The sequence below is a fragment of the Grammomys surdaster genome, unplaced genomic scaffold, assembly GCF_004785775.1.
Source record: "Grammomys surdaster isolate TR1022 unplaced genomic scaffold, NIH_TR_1.0 126086, whole genome shotgun sequence".
NCBI lineage: Eukaryota > Metazoa > Chordata > Mammalia > Rodentia > Muridae > Grammomys > Grammomys surdaster.
This window is the reverse complement of record NW_021620894.1, coordinates 1,164,583-1,179,394: the sequence shown is the minus strand read 5'-3', so window position 1 is coordinate 1,179,394 and position 14,812 is coordinate 1,164,583. Positions and strand designations below refer to the sequence as shown.

Below are 14,812 nucleotides of genomic sequence, written 5' to 3'. Positions count from 1 at the left end.
TGGATATGTAAAGGCAGAGTAATTTGATCTACATTTCCCTTACCATTCTTTAATATCAGTAATATCATTCACATTCATATCCTTAATCTGATTACACATTGTTTGTTTCGTGAGTCTCTCCACCAAGAGAATTTGGGTCATGTGCAAATTAAGGTTTCTGTCTTTCCTGGCTGTGGGGCTGCATACCACATTTCCCATTAATGGTTCACTAGTGTCCCACATCTCTTCCTGTGACCACAGCCAAGAGATAAGCCTCGATTCTCTCTCCTGACTCTTAAAGATGGATGAAAATGGGGGATAGGAGCCTTTTCCTCAAGACTCACTGCCACACTGCAATATCACTTCAGAGCACTGTGCTGATTCAGAAATCCAGATATCAGCTTCCATACTTGTTACACTATCAGAAGAAGTACTTCATTCTCTAATTAAAGATGAAGATAAGAGAAATAGGCAGGAAGGTTCTGAACATTTGGGTGACTTGGGGCAAACATCCAACTGCTCCTCCATCATTGTGGCAGGCTCCAGTGAGAAAACAGAAACATGGAGGATATAAACAGTGATGAGTTAGTGACTTCCAGACTCCGCTACTTCTCTGTTCTAACTCAGCATGACCTCAAAGCCATTCATCTGTCTTTACAGATGTTTCCCCAACATCTGTGCTAATTAGTCTGCTTTGGTCAACTCCTATAGTAACTCTTTGGTCACTGAAATCTAGCTGATCCTGGAGTAAAAACACATCACCTCTAAAATTGTACATCAAACAAAGTTCATCTCACTGAGCAAGCAGGAGGGCAACAAGTCCGCCAGAGCCATTCATTTGTAGGACTCCTATTTCTTTGTGGAGTGAAGCAACCATGGGAAAGAGATTGGACCAAACAGGCCTATCCAAGACTCCATTTTACCTGGTCTCTGGTGTTTAAATTATATTTTCCCCAAGTTTCTTTTCCCCGTCACCCAACATGAGAAACAAGTTCAAGGAAGCCTGAGAAAGAAGAAATTGTTTCTGTTTACTAGAGTAAAAGAACCGAAAGTCTATTTTTCATTGATTTTTTTTAATTCATGTTTCTATCCATTTAACACATAAGGTGTCCAAGGAAAAAGAAGTCTTCTCACTATGACATCAAAAATACAAAACAAAAAAGGTTAAAAATAAAAGTATCAAATCACTAAAATGAGTTTATCTCATCCATAAAATTCAATGCAAATAAGTTGTCCCTTCTAAAAAGAGTTTGTTTGGTATTTATTTATCATAAATAAATGCATGTCCCAAACTAGTCACTGCCCCGTTAAGCCACTTAGAGCCTTACTTGGTTATCCTGAATCACAGATTGTTCCATCAAGGCTTAACTACCTAAATTCACTTCCCCAAAATGTGTAAATGACGTTCATTTGTCGTAAAATAATATATACCTTTACATTCACTGTCTTAATAAACACTAAGCCTTCGGAAGTCCTAATACAAAGATTCATGATGTTGAGTTCCACAGATAGTCTCAATCTTAATGAGAACCACATAACACAGTCTTATTTTTGTCCTTTACACTTGGTCTAGACCAACTTAAAGAAGTTTTTGCATTGCCTCTGATAATAATGATGATAATGATGATGATCATGATGATGATGTAAAATGTTTTTGATAAGTTATGTTTAATTATTATAAATGAAATCAGATTTTAATGCATTGTAAAAGTTATAAGACTGAAATTAGTAAAAAAAAAAATGATAATGTTGAAAAAAGAAAAACTCACAGCATAAAAAAAACACAAAGTAAAGTGAAAGTCAACCACCTAGATTTGAGGGTATCTGTGGTATCAGGCAGTTTTTACCTCCTGAGTAACAATATATTTCTGATTTCCCAATAGTTAATATAACTAGATCTTGAGCCCCTCATGGCAACATCCCATCATCTTATGAAGATTGCTCACTAACCAATCATACCACTACAGCTCATGGTCCAGCTCCTCAAGAAAATATTCTCCTGCCCAAAGTTTTCTTCAGAGCAACTTTGACATCCTTATTTCTCAAGCTGTAGATCAGAGGATTCAACATAGGTACTACAATAGTATAGAACAAGGAGGAAACTTTGCCTTGGTCAAGGGACAAAACAGAAGGTGGCTGGAGATACATGAAAGCCCCAGAACCAAAGAAAAGACAAACTGCAATCATGTGGGAGCTGCAGGTGCTGAAGGCCTTGGACCTGCCCTCTGTGGAATGCATGCCAAGGATGCTGGAGAGGATGAGGGCATAAGAAATGAAGATGGTGACAATGGGAACACCAATATCAAAGCTCACAAAAATAAAGACAACCAATTCATTTACATAGGTGCTGGTACAGGAGTGTTCCAGAAGGGGAAGGATATCACACATGTAGTGGTTGACAAGGTTGTCAGCACAAAAGGTCAGTCTTGCCATGGATATGGTGTGGGCCATGGCTCCAACAAAACCCATTAAATATACACCAAACAAAAGGAGTAAACAAACCTGGGGAGACATGGTGACCATGTACATCAGAGGGTTACAGATGGCAACATAACGGTCATATGCCATGGCTGACAGAATGAAGGACTCAGAGATAACAAAGAAACAAAAGAAAAACAACTGTGTCATGCAGCCTGGGTGTGAGATGATGTTCTTCTTTGAGATAAAACTCATCAGCATTTTGGGGGAGATAGTAGAGGAATAACAGAAATCTACTACAGAAAGATTGAAGAGAAAGAAGTACATGGGGGTGTGCAGGTGAGAGTTCAGCCCTATCAGGGAGATCAAGCCCAGGTTCCCCACCACAGTCACCATGTAGAAACCTAGAAAGAGGAAGAAGAGGGGCATGCGGAGTCCTGGCTGGTCTGTCAGGCCTGCGAGGATGAACTCTGTCACAGAGGAATTCTTGGCAGTCATTCTTCTCAGGAGGGAGGCCTGTGTGACAAAGAAGGAACGAGTGGAGGAGAAGAATCACCACCATCCTTAAAAATCTATGTCCTCCTTGTGAAAATGGAATCCAAAGGAGGTTTGAACTATGGAAAGAAAGCTTCAACTATTTACAATTTACTATTTACTATTGTGTAGTAGTAAATTGCCAAATGACTCTAACTTCCAGAGTACACTAAAGGGCTACATTTATCCTTCAGAATGAAAGGGTGAGCATCTCTTAGACTCTGAAAATGGTCCTTTACCGTGTCCCGCTCTACATCAGTTTCTGAAACCTGGACCACTTCTCTATAGTGAATCTTAACAGACAGAATACATCATAGCTCTAGGTCAGCACTATAGAGTAACAAGTTGAAGTTGTGTTTCCTACAGTCTCTTAAGTACACTTAGGCTTAGTAATATTAATGTTCTAAGCTAACACTTAGTTAGGTATTATTGGAAAAAGCCCTAAGCATATGTGACCATAGAGCAATCCACACTTTACAAAAGGAGACACGGAGTTCTCAAAGTCACAAACACTCCAGACTTCAGGCAGGATGGAATCTCCAGCAGACCCACAGAGAGTCTGCATTCCTAACCCTTGTTTCACGGCTGCTCAGGGTCAGAGGGGCACATACCTTCCTTTACTTGAAGCAAGGATGTTCTGCTTACTGTCTCTCCTCTGAAGTGTTCTGGGGAAGACAAAGACCTGGTCAATAGAAGACAACAGCTTGGAATTTGGACCTTCTCCTTTCTCAGGTCAAAGCTAAGAGTTGGTTTTATCTTGTAATCCTTTCTGTACTGACAACATTGATTCACAATTGCTGTTTATCCAGTGACCCCTGCAGTTTCCTTTCTTGACTAACAGTTGTAATCCAGTGATCCCTGCAGCTTCCAGAAAGGATGCAGCTCCTGCCCTTGAGTAACAGAATAAGAGTGCCGTTCTTGTTTACAGATCCCAAAGGCCTGGTTATGAAGACAGAGGCTCTCTCAGGACCATCTCCTCAGAGTTTCACTCCCTAAGGAAGCCGAAATGTTTGATTCTTCTGTAGAATTCCTTGTTTGGCTTTCAGAAACAATTCCTTCTCGTTATAATTATGTAAAAGAGGATGATCCTGGGTCCTGTAACTTATCCAAATTTCCAATGTCAGAAAGTTGAAGATTACTAGAAATACAATAAAATAAGAATAAGTGGCCCAAGATCCAACAGTAAAAATATAGTCTGTAAATGCCAAGCAGTGTGGTCTGGAATTAGAAGTAAGGAATTTAAAATAGCCACTTGAATTACATTTTAAATTTACATTTGAAAATGATCAAACAAATAGAACATTACAACAGAGTATAAGAAACATCAAAATACCTCATGAAAATTTCAAAACTGCAACATTTTATAGAGGGTTAGGAATACAGTAAGTTGATTTAATATCAGGCTGAGTAAATCACACAAAGTAGCAGTGAAACCAAAGACAGAATTAATAGAAATCAGCTATAACAAATTCTATTCCATACACAATAGTCACACACACTTAAGAATCCGTTAACCAAAGGAGCTGTGAAACGACCTCCAGTTGAAAGCTGGTCTTGCTTGTTAACTTGAATCCATCTGGAATTAACTAAAACCCAAGCTGCTGGGTATAGTTGTGGAGGCTTTTTCTCGCTTGATCATTTGAAGTGGAAACGCCCACCCTAAATCTGGATCTTTTGAGGTGAGATGATCCTTTGTGAATCTGGGCCATACCTTCTGGTGACAGGCTATATAAAGAGCATGTAAGAGTGAAAGCACTTGCTTCCTTCTTGCCTGTTTGCCATTAGATCTCTGGCAATTTCCTTCCTTCATGGGCATTAGAGCCAACTTCTTCAGGATCCCAATGTGTACTGAAAACCAGCTGAGATATCCAACCTCTTGAACTGAACAACTACTGGAATCTTGGACTTTTTGTCATTGTTGGACTAGGTGGCAAATAGCCTGTAAACCAATATAACAAAATCTCTCTCTCTCTCTCTCTCTCTCTCTCTCTCTCTCTCTCTCTCTCTTTCTCTCTCTCTTTCTCTCTCCATGTGTATGTGTGTGTATTTCTTTTCTCTAGAGAACCTTAACTAATACACTCTATGATAAAAATTTTAAGACACTGAAGAAATTGAGGAAGATACCAGAAACTAAAAGGACCTTTCATGGTTATGAGCAGAAGAATTAATCTTGTGAAAATGAAGAAGTCCTACTGAAAGAAGTCTGCGGACTCAATGAAGGTTTTAGAGCCGTTCTTTAAAGATGTAGGCAAGACAATCTGAAAATTTATATGGAAACCCAAACAACTAAAAAGAATTCCTGAACAAAAGGTATGCTCCTGGAGGTATCACCATCGACGATTTCAAATTATATTACAGAGCTATGGTAATAAGATATTAAATGAATAAAATCATGGTACTAGCACAAAAACAATCACATCGATCAGGGGAACAGAGTAGAGAACCCAAATAAAAATCCATACAACTACAGCTACATAAATGTGGTAGTCAGAATAAGAATAGCCTCCATAAGTTCTTATATTTGAATGTTTCATCATCAGGGGTTAACTCTATTTGAGAAGAATTAGAAGGTATGGCCTTGGAGTGGGTATGGCCTTTTTTTTAGGAAGTGTGTCACTGGAGGAGGACTTTGAGGCTCCGAAAACCTATGCCAGGTTCAGTTGTCCTGCAGCCTAAAGATCAGGATATAACTCTCAACTGCTGCTCCAATGACATTTGTGCCGCCATTCTCCCTGACATGATGATAATGGACAAAGCCTCTGAAACTGGGACAGGCCCCCAAATAAGTGCTTTCCTTTGTAAGAGTTACCTTGGCTATGATGTCTCTTCACGGGAACATAATAGTGACTAAGACAGTGTGCTGGACTAGTTTTGTGTCAACTCAACACAGGCAAAAGTCATCTGAAAGGATGGAATCTCAATTAAGAAAATGCCTCAAGGACACTTGCTCAACTATGTTCACAGCAGCTTTATTCATAATAGTCAGAAACTGGAAACAACCTAGATGCCCCTCAACCAATCAAGGAATTTTTTTAATACGGTATGTTTGCACAATAGAGTATTACTCAGCTGATCAAAACAATGACATCACAACATTTTCAGCCAAATGGGTGTAACTAGAAAAACTCATCCTAAGTGAGGTAACTCATACCCAGGAAGACACACATGGTATATACTCACGGATATTGCTGTAAAGTAACGGATAATCATGCTACAATCCACAGACCCAAGGAGGCTAAGTAACAGCCAGAGCTTAAGGGGGGATGTAAGAATCTTCTTGGGAAGAGGAAATACGGTAAATTTTGAAAGCGGACTCGGGGAGGGTAGGAATGGAAACAGTAGGGATGAGGTGCAGAGGATGAAAGGAAAGAGTACTGAGAGAAACACCTGGAACTGGGGGACATTTTGGAAGTAAGGTAGAAACCTAGCGCGACAGAAACTCCAGAGAATCTATGAAGGTGACACTACTGAAGAATCCTAGTTCTGGGGGACATGGAGCCTGAACTGGCTACCCTCTGTAAGCAGCCAAGACTTCAAGGAGAGAGATTGGGACACCAATCCAGCCACAAAACCTCCGATCCACAGTATGTTACGCCTGCAGCATGTACTGGGACTGGAGCCTAGCATAGTCTTCATCAGGGAAACTAGAGAGACTTCATCTAGCAACTGATGGAGGCAGATGCAGAGTTCCACAGCCAGATACTGGGCAGAGCTGTGGGAATCCTTCAGAGGATGGAGAGGAGAGATTGGAGGAGCCAAAATAATTAAGGACACCACAAGAACTCAGCCCACAAAATCAACTGACCAGGACTCAAGAGAGCCCACAGAAATCGGGGAGCCTAGCTGATTCTGACCTAGGGCCTCTATGTAAATATTACAATTGTGGAGCTCAGTGTTGTTGTGGGATTCCTAATGGTGGGAAGGGAGTATTTATGACTCTTTTGCACTCATTTGAGATCCTTTTCATCATACTGGGAGCCCTTGTCCAGCCTTGATGTAATGGTTTGTTCCTGGTCTTTTTGTATCTTACTATGTTATATTTGCTTGATGTCCCTAGAAGGCCTGCTCTTTTCTGAAGGGAGGGGAAAGTGGGGGTAAATCTGAAGGAAAGAGGAAGTGGGAGAGGGGAAACTGCAGTCAGCATGTAATATATGAGAGAAGAATATATAAAAAGAAAAAAATTCAAAAACCTGTACAGTATGTGCATATGTACATTACAACATGATTAAATCAGGATAATGAGCATAGCTATCACCTCTGAAATTTGTTATCTCTGCATGATGAGAATATTCAGAGTCCACTCTCCTAGTTATTCGGAAATATATACTACATTACTATTATTACGTAAAGTCTACTGTGCAATAGAATGCCAGAGCTTGTTCTTCCTTTTTCTATTTCCTGTATCCACTAGCAATCTCTTTCAATCCCCTTTCTCCACACTTCCCAACTTCTACTGGCATTATTCTACTGCTGCCCTCTGTGAGATCAACATGATCAGAGATCATATTAGGGAACTCACATGGTATTTGCTCTTCTGTGCCTGGCATTTCATTCATCTTCTAAGGATAAGCCCCTAGCAATTAACACTGATGTTTCTAATCATGCACTCTGCAAGAATACTGAGTTTGGTCTCATTAAATCTTTTTTTTCAGTTACATTCTTGCCAGCAGTATAAACTCACACTTCTCCCTGTATTTTCTAATAATTTCTTTACAAATAGAGACAATTGGGTGCTAAAGTTGCCATCCTGCTATTTTAATTTATAGTTCTTCATATATGTAGCCATGTTAGTTACTTTTGCTAATGTTGTGATAAATCACCCAGACTAAAGCAACTTAAGAGTAAAAATTCCTTTGAACGCAGAAGGTTGAGACATCTGGGCCCATTGCAGCCACAGCTGGAAAGCAGAGAGAGATGATTGCTTATGCATGGACTTCTCTCCCTTTCATTCCGTCCAGGACCACAGACATGGAATGGAGCTACCCACAGTGGGTGGAGCCATTACAGTTTACCTGACCATTTTAACCTCTTACACTTATGATCAGAGGCTCACCTAATCTCGATATATCACTCACAAGTCTGTCATGAAGCTCGTCTCCCAGGAAAATATCTATCCTGTCAAGTTGGTAATCAACATTAACCAATACACAAGTTATATCAGTGATGCAGTCTTGGGATCTTGATCAGGTTGATTTTCTCTTCCAATTAAAAAAATTAAGACAGGAAAAATTCTCCAGTTCCACAGGTAGCAGTAAAGAAGTCTTGAACACCACAGAGCTGGTGAAAAGGTATCTGTTTGTATTCTTCCACATGCAAACATCCAGTTTGATCAGCACCATTTGTTGAAGATGCTATCTTTTTTTTTCCAGTGTGTATTTATGGCTTCTTTATCAAAAATCAGGCATCCATAGGTGTGTGGCTTTCTGTCTGGGTCTTTGATTTGATTCCATTAATCAACATGTCTATTTTTATGCCAATACCATGTAGTTTTTACTATATAGCTCTGTAGTACAACTTGAAACCAAGGATGGTGATACCTCCAAAAGTTCTTTTACTGTTCTAAAACAATCAGTTTTAGCTATCCTGAGGATTTTTGTTGGTTTATTTATTTTTCCATATGAGCTTGAGTATTGCTTTTTTCAAGTTCTATAAAGAATTGTGTTAAAATTTTGATGGGGAATGCATTGAGTCTAAAGATTGCTATTGGTTGGCTGGTCATTTTTACTACATCAATCCTACCAATCCATGAGCATCAGTGATCTTTCCATGACCTGATATCTTTTTCAATTTCCTTCTTCAAAGACTTTAGTTTTTTCCTTCTTTCTTTCTTTCTTTCTTTCTTTCTTTCTTTTGTTTTTTTGTTTTTTTGTTTTTCAAGACAGGGTTTCTCTGTGTAGCCCTGGCTATCCTGGAACTCACTCTGTAGACCAGGCTGGTCTCGAACTCAGAAATCCACCTGCCTCTGCCTCCCAAGTGCTGGGATTGAAGGCATGCACCACCACTGCCAGGACTTTAGATTTTTACCATTCAAGTCTTCTACTTGCATGATGAGAGCTACCCCAAGATCTTGTGTCCATGATTTTTTGTTCAGACCGTTTGTCATTTATATACAGGAGAGTTACTTTTTTTTTTTTTTTTTAGTTAATCTTGTATGAAAGTGTTTCTTAGCTATAGGAGTTCCATGGTGGAATATTTAGGGCCATTTATATATACTATCATAACATCTGCTAATAATGATATTTTGACTTCTTCCTTCACAATTTGTACCCCACTTGATCTCCGTCAGTTGTCTTACTGGTCTAGCTAAAATTTCAACTACTATATTGAATAAATATGGAGGGCATGGACAACCTTGTCTTGTTCCTATTTTGTTGTAAGATTATTATTTTTTCTCTTTTTTTTTATTTTGTGGGTGTTGATAACCTAAGGTTGGTGTTTTTCTTCTAGAACTTTCTGTATGGCTACATTTGTAGCTAGATAATGTTTAAATTTGACTTTATCAAGAATTATTGTATTTTCTCTATTTATGGTGAGTGAAAGTTTTGTTGGGTGTAGTAGTCAGGCCTGACCTTTATGTTCTTGTAGAGTCTGTACCACATCAATCCACGCTCTTCTGGTTTTTACACTCTGCATTGAGAAATATGATGTAATTTTAATAGGTCTGTCTTTATGTGTTACTTGGTCTTTTTCCTTTGCAGATTTTAAGATTTTTTCTTGTTATATAAGTTTAGTGTTTTAATTATTATGTGGCAAGGGAACTTTCTTTTTATGTTCAATCTATTTAGTGTTCTGTAATCTTCCTGTACCATTAAAGGCATATCCTTCTTTAGGTTACGAAATTTTTCTTCTATAGTTTTGTTGAAAATATTTTCTGGACCTTTAATATAGAATTCTTCTCTTTTTTCTAGTCCTATTATTCTTACGTTTGTTCTTTTCATTGTATTCCTGATTTTCTGGATGTTTTATGTCAGGAATTTTATATACTTAACATTTTCTTTGACAAACATATCCATTTTTAATATCCTATATTCAATGCCTGAGATTCTCTCTTCCATCTCTTGTATTCTGTTGGTGAAGTTTGCCTTTGTAGTTCCTGTATAAATTCCTAAATTTTGCATATCCAGAAATCTCTCAGTTTGTGTTTTCTTTATTGCTTCCATTTCTGTTTTCAAGTCTTGAACAGTTTTATATGTTTTCTTCAACTCTTTGTATTTTCTTGTTTTTTTCTTTAAGGGATTTATTCATTGTCTCTTTAAAGACCTCTATCACCTTCAAATAGCTGATTTTAAGGTCTTTCTTTGTGTTTTCCCTACATTGGAATATTCAGGGTATGCTGTGGTACAGTAGCTGGACTACAGTGACAACATATTATCCTGGATGTTATTGATTTGTGTTCTTATGCTGGCTCCTACGCATCTGGGTTTGGGAGTGGATATAGGTCTAGGCACTGATTTCTGCTTTTGTCTTTGTTGGGTGGGTGGTTTTTCCCTTAGTTTCTGTTTCCTGTCTGGATTTTCAGAGTGTAATGGTGTGTGCCGCCTGTTTTCCTGGCCTGCTTACCTTGGCCTTTTCACAGGCAATGCCTGTTGATGATGTTAAAGGCTTGGTTGGATACAGGGATAAGTGGGGGAAGGGACATCAGGAGGGAATGCTGCATGGAATCCACAGGAGATTCAGACAGGAGGAGAGCAAGGCTGCAGCTGGGGACCTGTTTCAGTGCTAGGGATGAGACTGAGGGATTGGGTCTTGGGGGATTTAGCGAAACACTTGTTTTAAGCTTCTAGGATTTTGTCTCAGCTCAGGGGAGTAGAGAAGAAGCAGGTTGTCTGGAACATTTGCCACATTTATTACCTGGTCATGGCTTCACTCCTTATCTTTCTGCCTACCAAGAAATCTGACTAACTCCTAGACTCTCATTAGGTTTCAAGAATTTATTTGTATGCTTTTTGCCTCGTGATCATTTGTAGTTGTATATGAACAATGAAGTCAATAAGGTAGACTTCAAGAAAATTAAACCAAGTTATATGTACAATTCAGTATTATTGAAAAACTGCATATCCACACAATCACCACTCAGTTAAGTTATATTTTCATTTACAAAATAAGTTTGCTTGCATGAGGTACCCTCACCTTACATGACTACTGCCTGATTGTAACTGTCATATATAATCTTTACGTGCTTTAAATGTTATAAAAAGTGTCATCCACTTTCATGTGAAGTATCTTTCACTTAGATAAAGTTTAAAATTCATTCGTATTGAGATTCTTTAATGTATATTTATTTTATTTCTGCTCTTCTGTTTCAAAAAGCCAGAAGGTAGGCCCGGACATCTAATAGCTGCAAGCAAGAGTATATAAAATATTCAAATTACATTTATGTATTTAGAAATATGTAACAACTAAGGAAAAGGGAGTCATAAATTTGGGGGATAGAAGGGGAGTATATAGAAGGAGCTGGAAGGCTGAAAAAGAAAAGGGAAATTATGTAATTATATTTAAAATTTCAAAAAATAAAATAATTTAAAAATTATTATTTTAAAAAAGAAATCCTAAAGGAGGGATAATATGGCAAGAAAACAGAATAAATGCAAATAACACATACATGAATCAACTTTCAAAACTTGAGTTTATTTTTTATATCAAATAGTTTTATATCCTTGAATAAAACATATTTCTATATCTTCAATATCTATTAAATTAGAATAATTAAATAATTTATAAGGCCTTTTCATAAATAAATAGTTCTTGATTATCGAAAAACATGCATAATATTAAATATTAGACAAATGGCAAAAGCTTGCATGTTGAGACACAGGCTTTGAACCCTGACCATCATAAAATTACAAAAATTGCTATTTAGCTCAATGTTTGTAAATTACAGAAAATAGTTTATGAATGAGAGAAAATGACTGTTAATTATACATTTGTGCATATTCAATAGACACATAATTTTTTTCATTTAAAAAAATAAGTATTGAGAGAGTTTCTGAAGAAACTCTGAGAATCAGAGTCAGGTAGAACAGAGCTGTGTTAAAATGTTGCTCAAATATAAGGTCTTGAAACCCTGTTTCTGGGCTGCATATAGCTTGTTGATTGAACAACTGCCCATCATCCATGAAGACCTAGGTTCACTCCATAGTGCCAGAAACTTCTCTTCTTAAGAAGAGGAAAAAATGACCAGACCTTGAACCCCCCCCCATGCCAACATTGAATCTCTTATCCAAACACAGCTCTTTCCGTATGAATACTGCTCACTGACCAATCACACCACTGCAGCTCATGATACTGCTCCTCTGTTAAGAACAAATTCTCTTACCCAAGGTTTTCCTCAGAGCAACTTTGACATCCTTATTTCTCAAGCTGTAGATCAGAGGGTTCAACATGGGCACCACAATCGTGTAGAACAAAGAAGACACTTTTCCTTGGTCAAGGGGCAAAATGGAAGGTGGCTTGAGGTACATGAAAGCCCCAGAACCAAAGAAAAGACAAACCACAATCAAGTGGGAGCTGCAGGTGCTGAAGGCCTTGGACCTGCCCTCTGTGGAATGCATTCGAAGAATGCTCAAGAGGATGAGGGCATAAGAAATGAAAATGGTGACAATGGGCACGCCGATACCAAAAGCCACAACAATGAAGACTACGAGCTCATTTGTGAAGGTGTTGCTGCAGGACAGCTCAAGAAGGGGAAGAATGTCACACATAAAGTGATTGACAAGGTTGTCAGCACAGAAGGTCAGATTCATTATATTTCCTGTATGGGCTATGCCTCCAGAGAAACCCATCACATAGACTCCCAGTAAAAGAAGTAAATACACCTGGGGAGACATGGTGACCATGTACATCAGAGGGTTACAGATGGCAACATAACGGTCATATGCCATGGCTGACAGAATGAAGGACTCAGAGAAAACAAAGAAACAGAAGAAAAACAACTGTGTCATGCACCCTGGATGAGAGATGATGTTCTTCTTTGAGATAAAACTCAACAGCATTTTAGGGATGATAGTAGAGGAATAACAGAAATCTATTACAGAAAGATTGAAGATGAAGAAGTACATAGGGGTGTGCAAGTGAGAGTTCAGCCCGATCAGGGAGATCAAGCCCAGGTTCCCCACCACAGTCACCATGTAGAAACCTAGAAAGAGAAAGAAGAGGGGCATGCGGAGTCCTGGCTGGTCTGTCAGGCCTGCAAGGATGAACTCTGTCACAGAGGAATTCTTGACAGTCATTCTTCTCAGGAGGGAGGCCTGTGTGACAAAGAAGAGAGCCAGTGGAGGAGAAGTATCACCACCATCCTTAGAAATCTATGTCCTCCCAGAAGATTCCCCAACATATAACAAGGACACATGCTCCACTGTGTTCATAGCAGCCTTATTTGTAATAGCCAGAAGCTGGAAAGAACTCAGATGTCCTTCAACAGAGAAATGGATACAGAAAATGTGGTACATTTACACAATGAAGTATTACTCAGCTATTAAAAACAACGAATTCAAGAAGTTCTTAGGCAAATGGATGGAACTAGAAAATACCATCCTGAATGAGGTAACCCAATCACAAAAGAACACACATGGTATGTACTCACTGAAAATTGGATATTAGCCCAAAAGCCCACAATACTCAGGATACAACTCACAGATCACATGAAGCTCATGAAGAAGGAAGACCAAAGTGTTGGTGCTTCGGTCCTTCTTAGAAGGAGTAACAAAATACTCATGGGAGCAAATATGGAGACAAAACGTGGGACAGAAACTGAAGGAGCGGTCGTCTGGAGACTGTTCCACCTGGGTATCCATGCCATATGCAGTCACCAAACCAAACGTAGATGCTGACGTGGATCCCAGGAAGTGCATGCTGACAGGAGCCTGATATAGCTGTCTCCTTAGAGATCTGCCAGAGCCTGACATATAGTGCCGAATGCTTACAGCTAATCATTGAACTGATCGTGGGGTTCCCAATAGAAGAGTGAGAGAGAAGACTGAAGGAGCTGAAAGGGTTTGAGGCCCCATGGGGAGAGCAACAATACCAACCAACCAGAGCTCCCAGGGTCTAAACCACCAGCCTGGGAGCACATAGAGAGGGACCCATGGCTCCAGCTGTATATATAAGGGAGGAGGGTCTTGTTGGGCATAGATGGGAGAGGAGGTCCTTGGTACCGTGAAGGCTGGTTGCACCAGTGTAGGGGAATTCAAGGGTGGGGAGGTGGGAGTGGGCGGGTGGGTGGGAGCATATCCTCATAGAAGCAGGAGGAGGGGGGCTGGGATAGGGGCTTCCTGGGTGAGGGGGGAAATGGGAAAAGGGGATCACATCTGAAATGTAAATAAAATATCCAATAAAAAAATCAACAAAGAAAAAAAGAAAAGAAATTACGTCCTCCTTGTGAAAATGGAATCCAAAGGAGGTTTGAACTATGGTAGGAAGGTTTAAACTATTTACAGTGGGTAGTAGTGAACTACCAGGTGACTCTAACTTCCAGACCATAGTAAGGGCTGCACTTATCCTCCAGAATGAGAGGTTGAGTAGCTCTTATACTCTGAAGACGGTCCTTTTACAATGCCCTGCTCTATACCAATTACTTAAATCAGGACCTCTTCTTTAGTAACAAGTTTAAGTTGTGTTTCCCATTTTTTCTTAACTCAACTACACATAGATTTAGTAATAATAATGTTCTAAGTTAATACTTAGTTAAGAGTTACTGTGAGAACCTCTAAGAATATGTGACCCTATAGCAATCTCACTTTACAAAAGAGACACAAATTTCTCAAAGTGACAGACCCTCCAGACTTCAGGCAGGAGGGAAGCTCCAGCAGACCCACACAGAGTCTGCATTCCTGACCCTTGTCTCATGACTGCTCAGGGTCAGAGGGGCACGTACCTTCCTTTA

At 39.2% G+C, this 14,812-nt stretch overlaps 2 protein-coding genes across 3 annotated transcripts; both read right to left on the bottom strand.

Moving 5' to 3' along the window:
• Positions 1 to 1,879: 1,879 nt before the first annotated feature.
• LOC114611186 (olfactory receptor 145-like) lies at positions 1,880 to 7,436 on the bottom strand. Of its 2 annotated transcripts, XM_028755835.1 has the most exons (2): positions 7,422 to 7,436; positions 1,963 to 2,883 (listed from the first exon to the last, which is right to left on the bottom strand). In XM_028755835.1, the coding sequence occupies exons 1-2, from the start codon at positions 7,434 to 7,436 to the stop codon at positions 1,963 to 1,965; spliced, it is 936 nt and encodes a 311-aa protein (XP_028611668.1). The 2 variants fall into 2 exon arrangements, with proteins under 2 accessions (XP_028611669.1, XP_028611668.1); XM_028755836.1 differs by lacking the exon at positions 7,422 to 7,436 and having other exon boundaries at positions 1,880 to 2,913.
• A 4,750-nt stretch (positions 7,437 to 12,186) lies between these two features.
• On the bottom strand, positions 12,187 to 13,178 carry LOC114611241 (olfactory receptor 8B12-like). The gene has a single exon (XM_028755886.1). It carries the CDS (start codon positions 13,158 to 13,160, stop codon positions 12,228 to 12,230), a length of 933 nt encoding a protein of 310 aa, XP_028611719.1. The 5' UTR covers positions 13,161 to 13,178; the 3' UTR covers positions 12,187 to 12,227.
• Between the last annotated feature and the right edge of the window lie 1,634 nt (positions 13,179 to 14,812).